Genomic DNA, 17,084 nt, shown 5'->3' on the forward strand with positions numbered 1-17,084 from the left:
GTGTTTTTGCATTGTTTGCTATAGTAGCGTTCTTAAAGCTCATCGGATTCCTCCGGTCTAAATAAATATTATGATTCTGCACAGATATATTTTAGAATCCACTGCTGTGCTGCCATCTTCTGTCCACGTGGCAGCCCAAGCGTACAACACCTCTACAAGGCGAATATCAATCACACTCAACCACGCTCAGCTTCTGAGATCTGACGAAATCAATCCCAACCGGGCCGATTTGGTCACAGCTATTGCACCACAGGGCTGTCGCTGTTGACGCTGTTGCGTAACGAACACTTTGCGGACGAAAAATCCAACTGGTTAACTCGTTGTGGTCATAACGCTCAAAGTCACGACGATTCAGCCTTCTTTTAAAATCTCCCTCGTCGAGGGTCCATCGAGCTCACAAAAAACATAATTCCGGGAATGCTAAAAAAAGAAACCACTTTGTGGGAAAGTCAACAGCAATGTTTGTCCAAAGGAGAGAGTGGCACCTGCCACAGGAATGTAGAATTTCCACCAACGGTTTGGGGACCACCAACAAAGAAGAGCTGCGGTCCAAATGGTTGTTTGAACGTGGAAAAACTTTCATGTCGGCGCTTCTCTCTCCGCGGCTAGACGGCGGCAGGATGAGCGGCACGACAAAACGAGCGGGGGGGGGGGGGGCGGGGGGGGGGCGGTTGCGGTGATATCAAGGAGCAAGTGGCGGCCGGGGGAAACCCCGCGCCGACAGGGATTCTGGCCGAGTTCATTCCTCCCACGTTAGTCACTTGCGGCCGGCAACAGCCTCGCATTTAGCGGCGAGCATTCCAGCAGCAGCGATGCCATCGGGCTCGACAGAAGAGCGGAACGGCGGGAGAGCCACGGCCTTTAATAGCGTGTCAAAGTCAGAGCCTCAAATGCATGCAGGGGCAGAGCTCGTCTCTGTTGGTGGCCCTGAGCCCTGGTGGTGGAAATTCCACATTCTTGTGGCTGAAATATTTCATAAGAATTTGCACGGAAAATACATTTCATAATTAATAACAGCAAGCTAATGAAAGAGTGCATAAAAGGACGGATGGAATAAATGTTGATACGGCAAATGAGGCAGAACGAAGAAGACAGAGCTCTAGGGGATACTAATATTCGTGAAAAGGCAGGGAAGGCGAGACTTAGGTGGTCTGGGCTTGTCTGAGAAGGGGGTGAAGAAGATGTAATGAGAAAGTCTGTGAAGATGCCACTGGTGCAGAGGAGTAGAGGACGGAGACCGAGGACGAGATGGGAGGATGCGGTCGAATGAGATACGAGGGCAGTGGATGTGACGAGAGAAGAGGCACAGAATAGAAGCACGTGGAGAGAGAAAATCTGAGCAGCTGACATCACAAAAATAAATCGAATTGTGTCTGCGATGCACGGGATAGCGGTGGTGCAGCGGTTTACACGCTGCGCTACGAACGTAACAATCCCAGTTCGATTCCCGACCAAGGCTAACAACAGCAGTGGCGAGTGATATCCGAACTGGTCCTCAGCAAGCCCTGCACCAGCCTGCGTGGACCGATGTGGTGAAGTATGGTCAAATAACCCCCCCGCTTCTGATACAACACGAGGAGGCCTTCATCCACAAGTATATTGACAAGGGGCTGCAGCTTATTTATTCTCACTATTATGGCCTCACACAGTCCAATGCCTGGCATACAACGACACATACAGTTCAACATATGCGGGTTGGTAAATGGTTTATACATGCAGATATAATGTATAAGAGATTTTTGGGTTATGGATGATATTGGTCGGGAAAGCCTACGTGTTAAACAGATATAATGTAATAAATAATAAATTAGCTCACCACAAATATGCAAGAGGGAGGGAGCGTTGCGTTTCTGTGGCGGCAGGCTGCCTGGGCAGACACTGTCATGGGATATGAGGCAGGTACGTAAAGGTCGAAACGAAAACGTCTGAAAGTGAAATTTAAGAAAATAAATGACTGCGGCGAGGCTGTGGTCCTACCGAGGCGCTGCGCCGTTTCCAACTGGGGCTCAATACGTGCTCGATTGAAAACGAGATCGGCGGTAAGAGTGAGCGGGGAACTGTAGAAAAGAAGAGGTTGCGCACGTTAGGCCACCGCATTTGTGACCTTCCCTCATGAGTTCGTCTCTCAGGTCAAGGTGGTTAAAGGCGCAGCTCTTCAACTGCTGGCTCCCGCCACCGCCAGCAGAAGGGCCTCTACGCTGGCCAAGCACCTTGGGAGAGACGGGAGTGCCCACACTTTACCCCACCACGTGACCGGCTCTATCCATGAACGGTGGTGCGCCCATTGACTCCGCTGGGTGGACAGAGGTACGTTTCATAGTCAATGCCAGAATCATAATCAGAATATTGCTTTATACTGGAGGCATCCGAAGAGCTTTCAAGTTGTTTTTTCACAGATATCCAGTCAGGGGTGGGGGTCAGAACGTTACAACAACAAATAGTAAAAAACAACACAATTGGAGTACAGAGTATAGGAAAGGAAAACAAATCACAATAAAATACCAGGTAAAGCCAACTGAGCAATTAGCTTCTTTTTCAGAAGAGACCTGACCCCAAATGATAGCTCAACAAAGTGGCTAATCACGTCGAAATTTACAGGAGCAAAATTATCTAAATAATCTAGGGGTGCTCCTGAGCTCGGAGCAAGAGTTCCACATTCCTTATGGTGAGCGCGAGTCCGTCCACACGTGGACTATAGTTGACCGAGCAGAGGGCGGTTTATTGATTCCGTAGGGACGTGGACGACTGGTCGAGCTGAACCCCGGCTAGGGTTTTAACTCTACAGCCCGATTGTGAGCCGAGCGCTGTGCCCACAGCGCCACCTGGTCGGATGCATTAGATATATTTTTATATCGACAACATGCAGCCGCTAACGCGGGGAGGGGGGGGGGGTGCGGCGGTTGAGCAAAGGCAGGCGCACAGAACACACCCCTCCGGCCAGAACGTGGGATCTCTGAATATTTGAGGGAGGGATTGAGGACATTGCTGACATTCCTTTGGTCAGCAAGCAAACAACGACCCACGAGCTATGTGCTTAACGTGTACAAGTATTCACAAGTGTGTGCGTGTGTGTAGATGGAGCGGGCAGTGGTGGAGAGGTTCGCACCCCACGCTACGAACCCAGTGACCCAAGTTCAATTCCCCGCTCATGGTCAACACCAGTGACGATTATCTGAACCGGTTCCAGGGCCTCTCTTAGGTCGACTCGGCCTCAAATGAGTACCTGGTGCAATGTGTAAACATCAACAATAGGGAGACAAAGGTGGCCGGGCGTATTGCTGGCCACCCACCCCCTCGTGTGCCGTTGCCGGCATTCATAGGTGCTCGCTAATAGCACTTGCCCTAACAGTCTGTTAAAGGCTATGCGGGGGATCTTTGTCTTTGCGTAGACGGAGGGGGCGAAGATATAATATGGTGGTTAGCACTTGGCCCATAACGAGGCACCACCCTCAACACAGCGGTTTGACTGAGTCCGTCACAATTCATGAATCGATTCCCTTTTTACACGCTTTTATTTAACTCACTCTGTCTGTCGTATCCTCAACTCTGTCTGTTGTCGTATCCTCAAATCTTGTAACTCAATTTTAACCCACTTCCCAATGTCGTATCGACTGCAAACTTGGTATACGCATGTCATACTGGTGACAATACTATATTCTATCATTACAAAAATATTTTTTTAAGCAATCTTTTTATATGTTATGTTTCGGCTTGGTTCTAATTGTCCACGCTCAACTGACGTTGGCTGTAAATCATCACGGTCCCTTACGTTATGGCAAGCTTTGGGGCCACTTCATGAAGTCGTGGAGTGCTGCCATTACTCGTACGGTACATTTGATTAAAGCGTGTTTGTAAAAAAGTTTTTTAAAAATATTACTTATTTTGCCCTCCCCCCCCCCCACCCCGTTTGGCACTGCCTATGCACAGCCCCACACAGCAGGATTTCACAAGTGCCAGTGGAAACATCCGAATGCCCACACAGCTGCCTGCCTTGAATAAAACTCTCGCTCCGTGGTGAAACCGCCACACTGCCCACTCACCACCACCCTAGCCTGCTCGCCACCACTAATGCCCACTAACTAGCAACATTGTCCGCTCACCATCACTACTGCCCGCACGCCAGCATCACTCCCCACCACCGCCGCTGCTGCTGCCCCCACCTCTCCATGTGGTGCCCTTGACTCCAGGCTATGATTAGCAGGGCCGTGGGGAGGTGGGGGCACTGCATGGGGTGTCCGATCCTTAACCTCTTGGGTGGAAAATGATACTGGAAAGCTGTGCCCTATACACAGGCATATGTTGTGCAAGAGATTTCAAAGCGTTAATATTGCCAATTGATGTTCCTTCATCCCACTGTGAGGCACAAGAAGAGATGTGCGCCCCCAGCTTCACGTATTCGCACGTTTCATATCGCATCGTGCTGAAGTTAATAATGTTCTGTGAGGCTCAACCGGGACACATGGTAAAAGCTGGCAGCCTCTCTGTCCGTCAGCCCTGCCCACTTTCACATCGCCACGCACGCTCAATCACTAGCCCCGACATCGCACTCAGTGGCCTTCAGAGCTGCGAATATTAGTCGGTTAAATCGATTATTTGATAAAATAATGGCATTTACAACAAATTTTTTATGCTCGATTATTGGGGCCCCTTTAAGAATATTGGCCCCAACATCCAGCCTCCCCCGAAAGCAGGAAACCCCCTACAAGTCAACAATTGTCGCCTGTCAACTCCTGTCCAATAGAACACGTGGGGGCAGAGGTGAGACTCTGCCGCCGGATTAATTAAATAAATGGCCATCCTCGCAACGGCCTTTGGCTGGTCATCGAATACAAACGGTCATCGCATCGCGCGCTTTCAGATGCGCTTCTGCGGCCATCTGGAACGCTCTTCCTTCCAATATCAGGAAGCCACTGGAGCGATGCTTTTTGTGTTTAGTTTGTTGTCCTTCCGCCCAGCACCTCCGATCAGCACAGTTAGCTACGTATGGTGCGAAAGAAGTTCAACATGCATACAAGCGAAGAACACATTATAGCTGGGTCATATCTCGCAGCTCGTCCGCCCCCCACGTGTTCCTTATTTCAGGGACTCACCAGGTGTCGGGCCCGGCTCGTCTCCAGTAGCTCCCGCGACTGCTGCTGTTGCTGCTGCTGCAGCTGTTGCTGCTGCTGCTGTTGCTGCTGCTGCAGCTGTTTCTGCTGCTGCTGTTGCTGCTGCTGCAGCTGCAGCGTTGCTCGGCCCGGGTCCGGCCGGTGCACCGTGCCACCCCCCGCCAGGCTGTCCTCCGCATGTTGCCCCCACTGCCCTCCGCCCGCCCCACTCTTCCACTCGAAAACACGCGTGACGGCTTCTTGGGCTTCCTAGGGAGCGGAGGACGGGAAGGGAGATGCATGGCGGGTCGACAGGGCACGGCGAGCGAGCGTGTGCCGAGTTGGCTGCCAGTACGAACACTGAATAACAAATTTCATTTACAGCTTGCCGGAAATTGAAAACAAATTGACTATCCAATATCGCTAGACATTATACACCATCGTACAGCACTAAAATAGCCATCGTGCAGCACTCGATCATATATGCCAGATTTTCTCTATCCTTTGCAAATAATCTGAATCGTAAAACAAATTGACTCTGACAAGTATGAAACAATGCATGGATCGTGATTATTTGAAAATACAATCTAATTGACTAATGCACAACTTGATAATTGGTTTTTTACCCTTCTATCTGGCAACAAAACTGACACCTTTTTTACAAGGAGTCATGTTTGCATAGACCACAATACCTGCAGTCATAATGCAAACAAAAAACATAACTCTGTATCCACTGTCCTTATGTTTTTTTGTTTGCATTATGATTGCAGGTATTGTGGTCTATGCAAACATGACTCCTTGTAAAAAAGGTGTCAGTTTTGTTGCCAGATAGAATGGTAAAATACCAATTATCATATTTTTTACTGGCAAATGAGGTTCCAATGGTGTTAATGCACAACTTCTCGATGAATCCCATGCACCCAGCAAAGATCCCCATATTAAGGTCAGAACAGCACAGAAGGGGGCGGGGTGGCCGTCACCATGCCGAGCCACCGTTGTCTCCCCAGTGGTGATGTTTACACCGCACCAGGCGTACTCGTTCAAGAACCGGTTTAAATATCCTCCACCGATGTTAGCCTTGGCCGTAAACCGCACTGGGGTCACCTGGTTTGTAGCGCATCGCACACATCGCAGCGCCCCGTGCGCATTTGCACCTCCGATTAGCACGGTTGGCTACGTACGGTGCGAAAGAAGTCCAACATAGATACATACATCGCACACACACACCGCACCGTCTCGCGCAAGTCCGCATCCCCGTCACTGCGGACGCTGGCTGGGAGCTGCCTTGGCCTCCCGCTGGCGTCAGGGCGGTGCCATGGGCTGCCCCGATCCGGCTTGTAAGGCTGGTGGCCGCCAGGATGACGCGAGGCAAGGACCGTCAGCTGCCCGTACATGCGGTCCCATGCGGCTAGCGGGTCTGGCGAGGAGCTGACAGATGGGGCACACACAGGCAGCGTGATCCGTGCTACAACAAACGCTGCCAGATGTACATTCATTCATTCGTTCGTGTGCCTTGTTTAAAGCTAGGCGAGATCTCACTGCCTATCACCAAATCACTCAGAATGCGGCCGGTCTCATCAGATCTTGGGAAGAAAGCAGAATCAAGCCTGGTGGACTTTATTGAGAAAACAAATGTTCTAGATTTTGGTTGTGAGTTGGCTATGCGATGGCAGAAGAGTAATGGGTCCTTGAATCAACCTCTGTGGATATTTGAGTATCTCACCCTCGTGTGCGTGTATTGTCTTCAAGTTCTTTGACTTCCTCTCACATGTGACTCATGAATGCAATTGGCCAAATATCCCAACGTAGAACCCTTTTGAAAAGTTACGAGACTCAATCAGGTTTCCCTCGATGCAGGCATTGTTATAATTAGCATCATTTGGCAAAAATAATCTCTGAAATGTGAATATGGAATTTTCACCAGTAACTCGGGCCTGCCAAGAGATAAAATGCGTGCTGCACTAGAATTATTATTTTTTACAGAAACATATTTCAGTTTCATAGAGGATATTTCAGTTTCTTAGAGGATAACACATATAACGTCTCTTAGAAAGACCCATACTGGTTGGGATGGGAGACACGACAAAGAAGACTGTGGAGTTTCAACAAAGTGGTTCTCATTGTTATCATCCCAAAGCAGGATGGACCCAGTTGACCCCTGAGCAGGGAGTTGACATTCCGGTTGGGAGTTGAGAAACTCCAATCGCAGGCGCTACCGCACCGCTTCACGCGTTTAGTTGTTGCGGCGGTGATTGTTTACGAGGACAACGGAATGTTCGGCCTGTGCTAATAAACCACTGCCAGGAGTAGTCCAATCTGTTGCATTTGAGGCTGCAGGTTTATGGTTCAAACCGCAACTACGGTACAATTCCAGCAACGCTACGCATCTAAGCCACAGTCATCCATGGTAAAAACCGCTGTAAAAACACGGTAAGTTCAAAGTGAAACCGCATACGCAGCAACACACAATCAAAATAATGCTTCAAATCTAGAACAAAATAATGCTGTTTATCCAGAAATGTTTCACCGACTCTCAACATGCCTTATCAGGAGGATTCTGCATGAAAGTGGCACTCTGGCACAAAAAAAATGCTTAATGGTTCCCAATAACCTTGCAGCCACTATAATTTCCAAGGGCAAAATAATAATAATAAAGTAGGACCACGGACCATGATTAACTGAACCATTAAATCCCTACAATTCACTGTCTCTTTTCCACTCCGTCTCTCCTCTAGCAGCACGGTTCTTACCCACACATCTTTCTCCTGTCCCATCGCCTCTTTTGATCTCACTAAGCCGGGCGTAGTGGCTGTGACGCACTCCTGTAATCCAGTGCTTTGGAGGTGGCGTTGGTGAACCGTGCAGATGCTGACATGTACCGGATGCCTAGCGACCAGGGATGGGCTGAGGAAGCCAATAGGTGGCGGTACAGAAAGAAAGATGCTAATGCACCTGCGTGGATTCGTAAGTGTTATGTTATGGGTATGAGCACACACGTTTCGACCTAAGCTCAAATATATTCCATAAGAAAACTGGCCAAACATGCTCTGCAGACATGTCCTGAACAAGTGTGTTGGGACTCAGTGGGGATTTCCTGGATAACAAAAATTAGCGGTCAAATTGTCACCCCGCTCTCCACTGAAATTCATAAGCCAATCGTGGAAATTGAACATTCCCATGGCAGGGACCAGTCTATCCGAGAACATGTACTGCCCTTTTTAACAATCCTCGACTGGATGAGACCTTCCCCACTCCGAGCAGGTTCGTGGGGGTTATTTAACTATACATCACCACGTTGGTCAGTGCTGATTTGTCAAGGCGGGCAGAATAGACATTGGAGCATAGTACGGTACAACAGTGGATCTGTATTGCCTTTAATGTAGCCAAACAGCAGCCTATCACACCCGCTAGTGCAGTGGTCACCCATCCCAAGCACTGTGCAGGCTCTGCCCTGCTTTAACTTCTAAGATACAACAAGGCCAGGTGCATTCTGGCTGATTTGACCATGGGCTTATCCGAGGATTCCTGAATATAGAACAAGATGAAAACGTGTGTCCAATCTTCTCTCTCTCGTTTGCTAATCCTCTCCTAGAGACTGAATGACCCTCTCGTCTGTGCACGCATTATTCAACTGCACGCGACGCATCCCTCCGCGCCGGTTCCAACAGGACCTCGGGTGACGACCCCTCCCTCAGACGTGGGCGATGCCCAAAGGCCCGGACGCTGCCCGCTATTTCTGGGGTTTCTGCGCAGCTGAAAACCCAACTCCCTCCCACGCTCGGCATGACTTCACTGCCCACATACGAGTGCCTCACGTTATTTGAAGTGGTTGCATTTTTACTATATTTGAAATATTGCTTTTCCTCCCCGCTTCCCCCGCCATCCTACTCTGACGTTATTAGAAATTGCGCGTGCCTTTCGAACGACCTACTACATTACACGAGTACCCGACACCGGTCACGCATTAACGAATGGTGTCAACAATTTCCAGATCAGCGTCTTTCACCATGCAATGGAATGGCGATCATCTCCACCGGTGGCCCGAACAAGTGGGGGGGGGGGGGGGGGTTAGTCTCTTAGAAAGACATTTTTATTTATTTCCCAGAAAGAAGTACAGTACTCTTTTTAAAGACCCAAAAAAAATGAAAGGCTGAGTCAAACTTCACACGAAATTTGTATCCATTACCTGCCCGATCTCCTGGCCCACTTCCCCTACTCTGTGTAGCGACTGCTTCTCAGAGTCCATGGCGAATATCATCTAATCGCAGACTATGCTTACCCTGGGACTCGATTGAAGGAATCACTCACGAAGCGCGTCCTCCGATGTTCCTGCGGCTCCCCTAGCGTTTGTTTGTGCAAGAGCACTTCCCTGTAGCTCCAAGGGGCAACCCAATGGTGCTGGACTGGGACTGGTGGTGGACCCTGATCCTGGATCCCCGATTCTCCTTGGTTCTAGACATAGGTGACCCTGGTGGCCCTGGTGCTTCTGTGACCTCCTCTGGGGGTGTCCCTGAGCTGTGCGCCGCATTTGCCTTGTCCGTCTGTCTCTTTCCCGCCTCTCCTCACCTTCGCCTTGCCCCAAAACCTCTGCCAGCAGTCCTCGTTTGTTTACCTCACCCCCCCCGGTTGTTGTCCCGGATGCTCTAACCCCCTAATTCGTACAGTGTGTTGAAATGTTGAATCAGCGTCCCACGCTACCTCAGCGCGGCGGTGTGGGGTCGACCCGACCCTTCTGCTGTCCTCCTGATGTAACTCTGCCGCACGCCGCCGCCACCGCCGCTGGGCAGGTGAGAGATTCCGAAGTCCGGTGCCGATTTAACGGCCAGGTGCTGGGTTGCAGAATGACTCGGGGCGGCGTTGCCGCCAGAGTGGAGGGCGGGAGCCGGCCCAGACTCAGGCCGTACCAATGAGCGGCCCGCCGGGTTCAAGTTAGCGAGCTGTGGAGAAAAAACACACGGTGTGGCTGTGTGCCGATGTTGCTGTGGCTACCTCGCCTTGTGTTGTGCTGAATGGACAGGTGCTCGCGAATAGCAATCACCACTTCATCTGTAAATCTGTAAGGCTACATGAGGGACCTTTGTGCATGTGTGTGGTATGCATAATCAACGATTTTTGGGTTTAGATCGCGTTTATTTATAAATGTGTCGTAACCCTCCACCACCCGACACGGCCAATCAGTAAAAATGTGTCACGTTGACAAAGACAAATAGTTCACTGCTTTAGCCCACCGGTGTGTTGAAGCAACAACATTTACAATTTGAGTACGACGTTTCGCTGGTAATTGCAACCAGCATCATCGGGCAATTCGCCAGAATGGTGAGGCTCTCCTGTGTCTCCCGTTCTTATATAGAGCAGCAGCAGGGTGACGGCATATTAACTCATTAACTCATCAGGTGCAAAGATTCAAGGGGGGGAGTGATTGTAATTATATACTAGATTAGTAATCAGGCTATTGTTACGATGCGAGTTTTAGATTAGTAATCATTTGGAATGTGCTTTATTGTGATTATGCTACATTAGTAATCAGTTAGTGGTTGTTTCCCTTATAAGTAATTGTAATGTATCTTATTTAATAATACGCTTCCAGGCCGCACTAAGCCTGTAGCTGTCTGAGCGATTAAAGTTATTTCTGTTTCTCTCAATTTCAATCGATTCTCTAATTAGTCTTTGCCAGTAGTAACTAGTTTTACACAACACTTCCACGTTGTCAAAATCAATTGAGTGTCCCTGTTGGCATGCATGTTCTGCTACTGCCGACAGTTGTGTTTGTGATAGGTTAATATTTCTCTGGTGTTCTTTTAGTCTTACACTAACGTTACGCCCTGTCTGTCCAATATGTCCAATATGCGTTGAATGTGTGCGTTCATGGGTATCTCTATAGGTACATATTTGGATGTTTATGTGTGTCCATGCATGTTTATATTTTTTTTGTGCATGCGTGCATGCGTGCGGATTGGTGGCGAGGTACTAGCGCATTGCGCTACAAATCTGGCAGGCTGGGTGCGATTCCCGGCGATGGCTAAGGTCAGCGGTGATATTTAAACCTGTGCAAGGCCTCCCCTACGTCGACTCCGCCTTAAATAAGTACACTGTGTGGTGCGAAACATGCGGTCCTGGCCACACCACCCGCTCGCATGCCGAGTCGCCCTTCAAAGGTGTTCGCTAAAAGCACTTGCCCCCGACGGCCTGCGTAAGCTTCACGGCGGATCTTTGTCTCGATGCACGTGCATGCGGAGGTTGCGGTGGGTGCTCACGCACGTGCTGGCCGAGCAGCCCGGCCGCCGTGTACTGCCGCGACGCCTGCTTCTCGGCCAATCGCTTCAGCGCCACCACGACGGCGTCGCCGCCCCACGACGCTTGCTCACGGGACAGAGCCGTGGCCGTTCCCGGCCGCTGCCGAACGGGCGACGAGCCGGTACCGCTGTGCGCTGTCAACAATGCAAACAAACACAAAGATCTCCTGTATGGCCTTAACATAAATAAACACACGACACACACACACGCGTGTGTATACCCAAATATAACAAAGACAAATCTCCCGTACAGGAGCAAGTTCTGTTCGTGAACACCTATGAAGGCCGGCACGGCACACGAAGGGAGTGGGTTTCCAGCACCACGCCTGACCGCATTTGTTTCCCCAGTGGCAATGTTTGCACACTTCACCAGCTACTCATTTGAGGCGGGGTTAACCTAGGGGATGCCCAGGACTGGTTCAGATAATCGTCACTGGTGTTGGCCGTGAGCGTCGAACCGAACTCGGGTCACTGGGTTCGTAGTGCAGCGCACTAACCGCTGCACCACTGCTTCCCATAAACAAACACACGCACACGTGTTAATACCGAAATACGCACACGCATGCACGCGCGCAAACACGCGAGATCATAGCCCTGCGGCCACCCAAGCATTAGTAGGCATTAAGTATTCTTAGATTGTGAATCTGACAAAATTGTGTGATTTGGTCACACACAGACACAGTTTCAGGATGTAAAACTGCAATATCCAGATCCCAACAGAGGAGTGCGTGGATTTGAACAAGTAACGGCCAGAACTCATCGTGTAATCACAAAACCTGATTGGTGTAATCACAAAACCTGCTCATCACCCTCATGTTTCGAATGGCTCCTCCGCCCCCCTGCTTCTATTGCATGGCGGGGAGTCGGTCAGCAGCGTTGATGTTCTTAGCGAATGAGCCAGTGGATGGCTTCAGGATTAACCTGGGGAATATCTGAAATGTTGGCGGCGAATGATTGACATGGGCAGCGGTATTACCCTTTGTGCTTCATGGTTTGAGACTGCAATCGCATTATGGGCCATTCATAATCTCCAAAACCGCATCCACTGCACAAACCACGGCAGATGTTGATCCCTAGTACACAAATGGAAACTTAAAAACTCTTCAGTATGTGACTGTGGTCATCCAGAACAGACCGTACATCACGGTGATGCACTCCGCTCACTGCTGACGCGGTTTTTCTGGCATGATCACCTGAATGTGTAGTTGGAGTTGTTGCTCTGCATCTACATCAGCCATATGAAAGGAGAATGGTCCATCGGTGTAGGGGATAGCCGCATTTGCTGTGCTGCTTAAAAGCATCTGAAGCCTGAACTTGAACCGGGAAGGATGTCGCCCATGCGGACAACGAGGGGTAGCGAGTGGATGTTTGGATACGCGACATCGTTGCATTCATAGCGAGGAATTGCTCACCCACTTTGGCGGAGGCCGGCCGTCCCAGCCGCTGGCTGTAAATGGTCGCGGCAGAACGAACCGACGACGCCAGCTGCCCCGTGTGCGAGTTCGCCCACACCCCGAATCGGACGCCACTGCCGCCACCTGCTGCTGCCGCCGCCGCTGCCGCCTTTACTGCCGCGACCGTCAGCGGCTGCCCCAGAGCGGTAGCGGCCGAGGTCTCCGGCACGCTTGGAGGCGACGACCGAGAGCCGGTGACCGGGGATGACCCCGAGCTCGGGCCCGAACCGGAGACGCCGATGCCGCTGCCGCTACCACGGCGACTGTCGCCGTTTGGCAAGAGCTGGAGCTCCATTGAAGCGGCACGAGTGGAGGAGTTGGAAGCGCAGGGAGAGGCACTTGCTGGCACTGCTGCATGCTGGGTCAATCTGTCAGTATTTGTGCCACCGTCTGTGGGCAAGAGGCACGAGAGAGACAGGAAATGCAGCGTGGTGCCCACGCAGTCTGGTGCTGTGGCAGCGGCCCTGAAAATCACACGGCGAATACTTTAAATAGTTTTTTTCTCAATAACGAAGCTTCAGACATCCCGTGCCTGCCACGCATCCTGGGCGTGCATCAGCTATAAAACAGCGGTCGTCTGTCTGTGGGCCGCATCTTTCTTCAACCTCTCCCCCGAGCCACCTGCGCACACCGTACCTTTACGGCACCCGTCCTTCGAGCCCCCTGCCGAGCCGGGCACGTGCGTGGCGGCGACAACTGGGGCGGAAGGAGCGCCGTGGTTCTCCCAGGATCCTGGGTCACCGGCGCTCGGAGCGCCCTGTGTGGGGAGGCTCTGCCACGCCGGCTGAGGGTACTGGGGTGGTTTTGATGCCACCACCGCCGCTCCTGTTTCGCGATGGTGCGTTCCTGTGCCCACATCGTGTTCATACATGCCGAATGTGCGTGTCAGGGAGGTTGGAGCCTATGAACTATTTTTTATTTTACTAGGTGAAGCCCACCGAGCTATTATAGCTCTTTTTCAGAAGCAACCTGGCTATCACAAATGATAGCTCTAACGACGATGTGGTTTATCATGTGGAAATGTATAGCAGCCAAATACTCTAAACACACGTTTCTAAAATGTGGAGGGAAAATTCAGAGTACCCAGAAAAAAATCCACACGACCACAGGGAGAACATGCAAACTCCAAATATACAGACATCAGGGTCGGGATCGAACCCACGACCTCCTGAATACCAGGCGAGGTAATTAACATCTGATAGCCGCCGTGGCGCCCGAGTGGCACCAGAGAAGAATTACGAAACAGGGATCTTCGGTCAGGGGGCCGACTCGGGCTTTCAATCCTCTGGGGTCAGCAAAATAAAAGCAATAAATGGTAAATAGCGCCCATGCTAATGTTATCCATTTCATCAAAGAGCCGCTCCCAGGCACCGTGTAATAAATCTACAGATTACGGGCGGGGAACGTGCGGTGCGCGGGCCGCACACGCCCCCCCAACCCCGCCCCGACTTCATTTTACGCGGCCCAGGGCCACGCGAGGCCTACCCCATCGATATTAATCCGTCACAGCAAGCATCTTAGCTGCATTAAGCAGGTACGGGGAGGGGGAATGTTTTCCACCTGGCAACACTGCCTCTAATTTTAGACTGCTCAGTCCAGTCATCCGTCTCACTGCAAGGGCCTCTCTCTCAGAGTGAGAAAAGTGACTAAGCTGTGTGTGTTAATACGTGGCCTGCCAAGGATATTTGAAAATCCCATTCGATCCTCAGCAAGGAAAAGCTTTCCCACCCCTGCTCCGTGCCATAAATCATCACACCACACTCGCGTATTAATCATTCGGCGTTGCAACTTTTCACCACAAACGCTATTGCTTTCACAAGCCGCGCGCATTTTGAAAATGCATTGCAAGGGAGACCCGTGCTTTGAGAGCGGACTTAAAGAGCCGAGGTGGAGGAGCGAGAGGGGCGGCCGGCGCTGCGACCGTCCTACGGCTCCCGCGGGCAGCCAGCGTGGACTCACCGGAGCCAGCCAGGACGTTGCTCTCACTCTTGGCCTTCTCCACATTGCCAGCCGGGGCCAAGTCTGAGGGGGTCTCGGGGAGGCCTTTGGGATCTCCCTCTGCGTTACCTGGCATGGGGGCACGAAGCGTCAGCTGTAAGAACGCCTTACTAATTGGCCGTGTCGGGTGGTGGCAGGTTTAACGACACATTTATATTTACGCGATCTAACCAAAGAAAACCCTCTGTTATGTAAGAACGCCGCGTTTGTATTTAGCGTTTAACACTAGCGGTAGGTACACGTACGTAGACTCCTCTTTGTCATGCCACTGCTGGATGAGAGCCCTCCCTTTGGTGTTGACAAAACGTGTGTCTGTCTGTGTAAGGTGGCGCGGCGGTGAGCGGTGGTGCAGTGGTTAGCGCACTGCGCTACAATGCCAACGAGCTGTGTTCAACCTCCTTGCCATGTCCAGCACAAGCAGGGGGTTAATTAATTTGTACATCACAAAACCACGAGAGCTGGCTGCGGCTTGTATGTATGTATCTTGAACGTCATACCATGTAGCCAACCACGCGAAAAGGAAGTGCAGGTTTAGGGAGGCCTTCAGCCACCAATGGATTGATCGCGACTGATGATGATGATGATGTGATTTATGAAAATAGCAGCAATGGGGAGACAAAGTCATCGATGTATGTGTGGTGGAAACTGTGCCTCATTTACTCTGCTGACCTTACAAGGGTGCCCGTGAACAGGGCTCGTCTCTACACTTCATAGGGCTTAAGAGGGTGTCCTTTGTATCTTGCGTGTGCGAGAGCATGTATATCTGTAAAGTGTTTAGTCTGCACACCACACATTCTTAGCGGTATTTAAGTTAAAGCCTCTAAAATATTAACGGTGGTTTTGGCTCATGGACAACTGTGCCAAACGGCAGCAAATGTGAAATACTCCTCCAACAAGAGGCATTCTCGACCTGTGAGCACGTGTGTGCATGAGTGCTTGTGTGTGTGTGACAGGGAGCGGGATTGTAGCGGTTAGTGTGCTGCGCTACGAACCCGGCGACTCGGGTTCGATTCCCGCTCACGGTAAACACCAGTGAAGATTATCTAAACCGCTCCTGGGCCTCCTCTAGGTCGACTCAGCCCCAAATAAGTACCTGGTGCGGTGTGTAAAAACATCGCCACTGGGGAGCAGAGGTTGCAAACGGGTTTTGATTCCTTACCCGTACCCGGTCGCACCAGGGTCGCAAACGGGTACCCGTACCCGTACCCGGCTGGGTACGGATAGCCGGGTATCGGGTAGGGTACGGGTATCGGGTACCCGGTTGTGACCTCTGCTGGGGAGACAAAGGCGGTCGGGCATGGTGTGGCCACCCACCCCCGCGTCTATGGTGCCGGCCTTCATAGGTGATCACTAACAGCACTTGCCCCAACAGTCTGTTAAGGCTATATGGGGGAGCCGTCTTTTGTGTTTGCAGGAGTGTGTGAGCGCATGAGCGTGTGTGTGTGTCCGTAAGGTATTCGGTGAGTTTTCCAGTGTGCAATTGAGTGTGAGAGTCTTTGCGTACATTTAAGTGTGCAAATGAGCAGACGTGTGAGTGATGGAGTGTCTTACTGAATGGGTAGGTAGGCAAGTAGGTTGATGAGGAAGTGAATAATTTTTTTCATGAAACTGTAAGTGAATATGCAAAATAGTGAGTGAGTGGGAGAGTGAGTGAATGCATAGGCGAGTGCGTGTGTTCGCGAGTGCGTGTGGGCGGATCGGTCGGTGGGCAGGTGAGTGCGTTAGCGAGTGAACGAGTCTCTCACTATTCCGTGTGCCCAGGAAGACACTCGCAGAGCGGTTCTTGTGCGTATACTGAGTGAGAACTTCCTCCAGCTCCCCCTCACTAAGCCACATGGCACACACAACATCGCGCCAAACACAACATACACCATCATATCACAATGCCACCATATGTACCGTAACACCAGAACATACACAATGACATAAGCTGAGTTGTATGAAAGAAAAATGTGAGTATCATCATTATTATTATTTTAACTGGTTGGGTGTTGCTGCGGTCATAATGCCATGAGATCAAATCGCAAATGAAACCTGCTAATTGATGACAATTATAACTGCTGGGGGGAGAATGGCTAATGGCCTCATGATGATCCCGAGTCTCCTTACCTCGCACTGTCCATGAAGCGGTGGAACATCTCGGGAGGCAGCGTGTCTGCTCCGAGTTTTCCATCCTTGGTGGAGCGCTGGGTCATCAGCTCTGTCTCCTGCCGGTTACGCATGCGGCGAGAGAGCACAGGGCGAGTGCTGCA

The 17,084-nt window shown here is 50.9% G+C and overlaps 1 protein-coding gene across 2 annotated transcripts in view; it reads right to left on the reverse strand.

The window, feature by feature from the left end:
- The window catches only part of TTLL5 (tubulin tyrosine ligase like 5), a 102,678-nt gene that overhangs the window by 31,769 nt on the left and 53,825 nt on the right, over nt 1-17,084 (reverse strand). For both annotated transcript variants that reach the window (XM_061568449.1, XM_061568448.1), the window contains exons 26-34: nt 16,942-17,039; nt 16,578-16,657; nt 14,794-14,901; nt 13,471-13,680; nt 12,793-13,224; nt 11,346-11,515; nt 9,786-10,024; nt 6,320-6,515; nt 5,091-5,357 (exon numbers count right to left, since the gene is read on the reverse strand). In XM_061568449.1, the coding sequence (XP_061424433.1) occupies nt 5,091-5,357; nt 6,320-6,515; nt 9,786-10,024; nt 11,346-11,515; nt 12,793-13,224; nt 13,471-13,680; nt 14,794-14,901; nt 16,578-16,657; nt 16,942-17,039 (1,800 nt within the window). The remainder of the gene's footprint in view (nt 1-5,090; nt 5,358-6,319; nt 6,516-9,785; nt 10,025-11,345; nt 11,516-12,792; nt 13,225-13,470; nt 13,681-14,793; nt 14,902-16,577; nt 16,658-16,941; nt 17,040-17,084) is intronic.

This window comes from Lethenteron reissneri, chromosome 41 (genome assembly GCF_015708825.2).
Source record: "Lethenteron reissneri isolate LAM-NWPU_2019-01 chromosome 41, ASM1570882v1, whole genome shotgun sequence".
Classification (NCBI taxonomy): Eukaryota; Metazoa; Chordata; class Hyperoartia; order Petromyzontiformes; family Petromyzontidae; genus Lethenteron; species Lethenteron reissneri.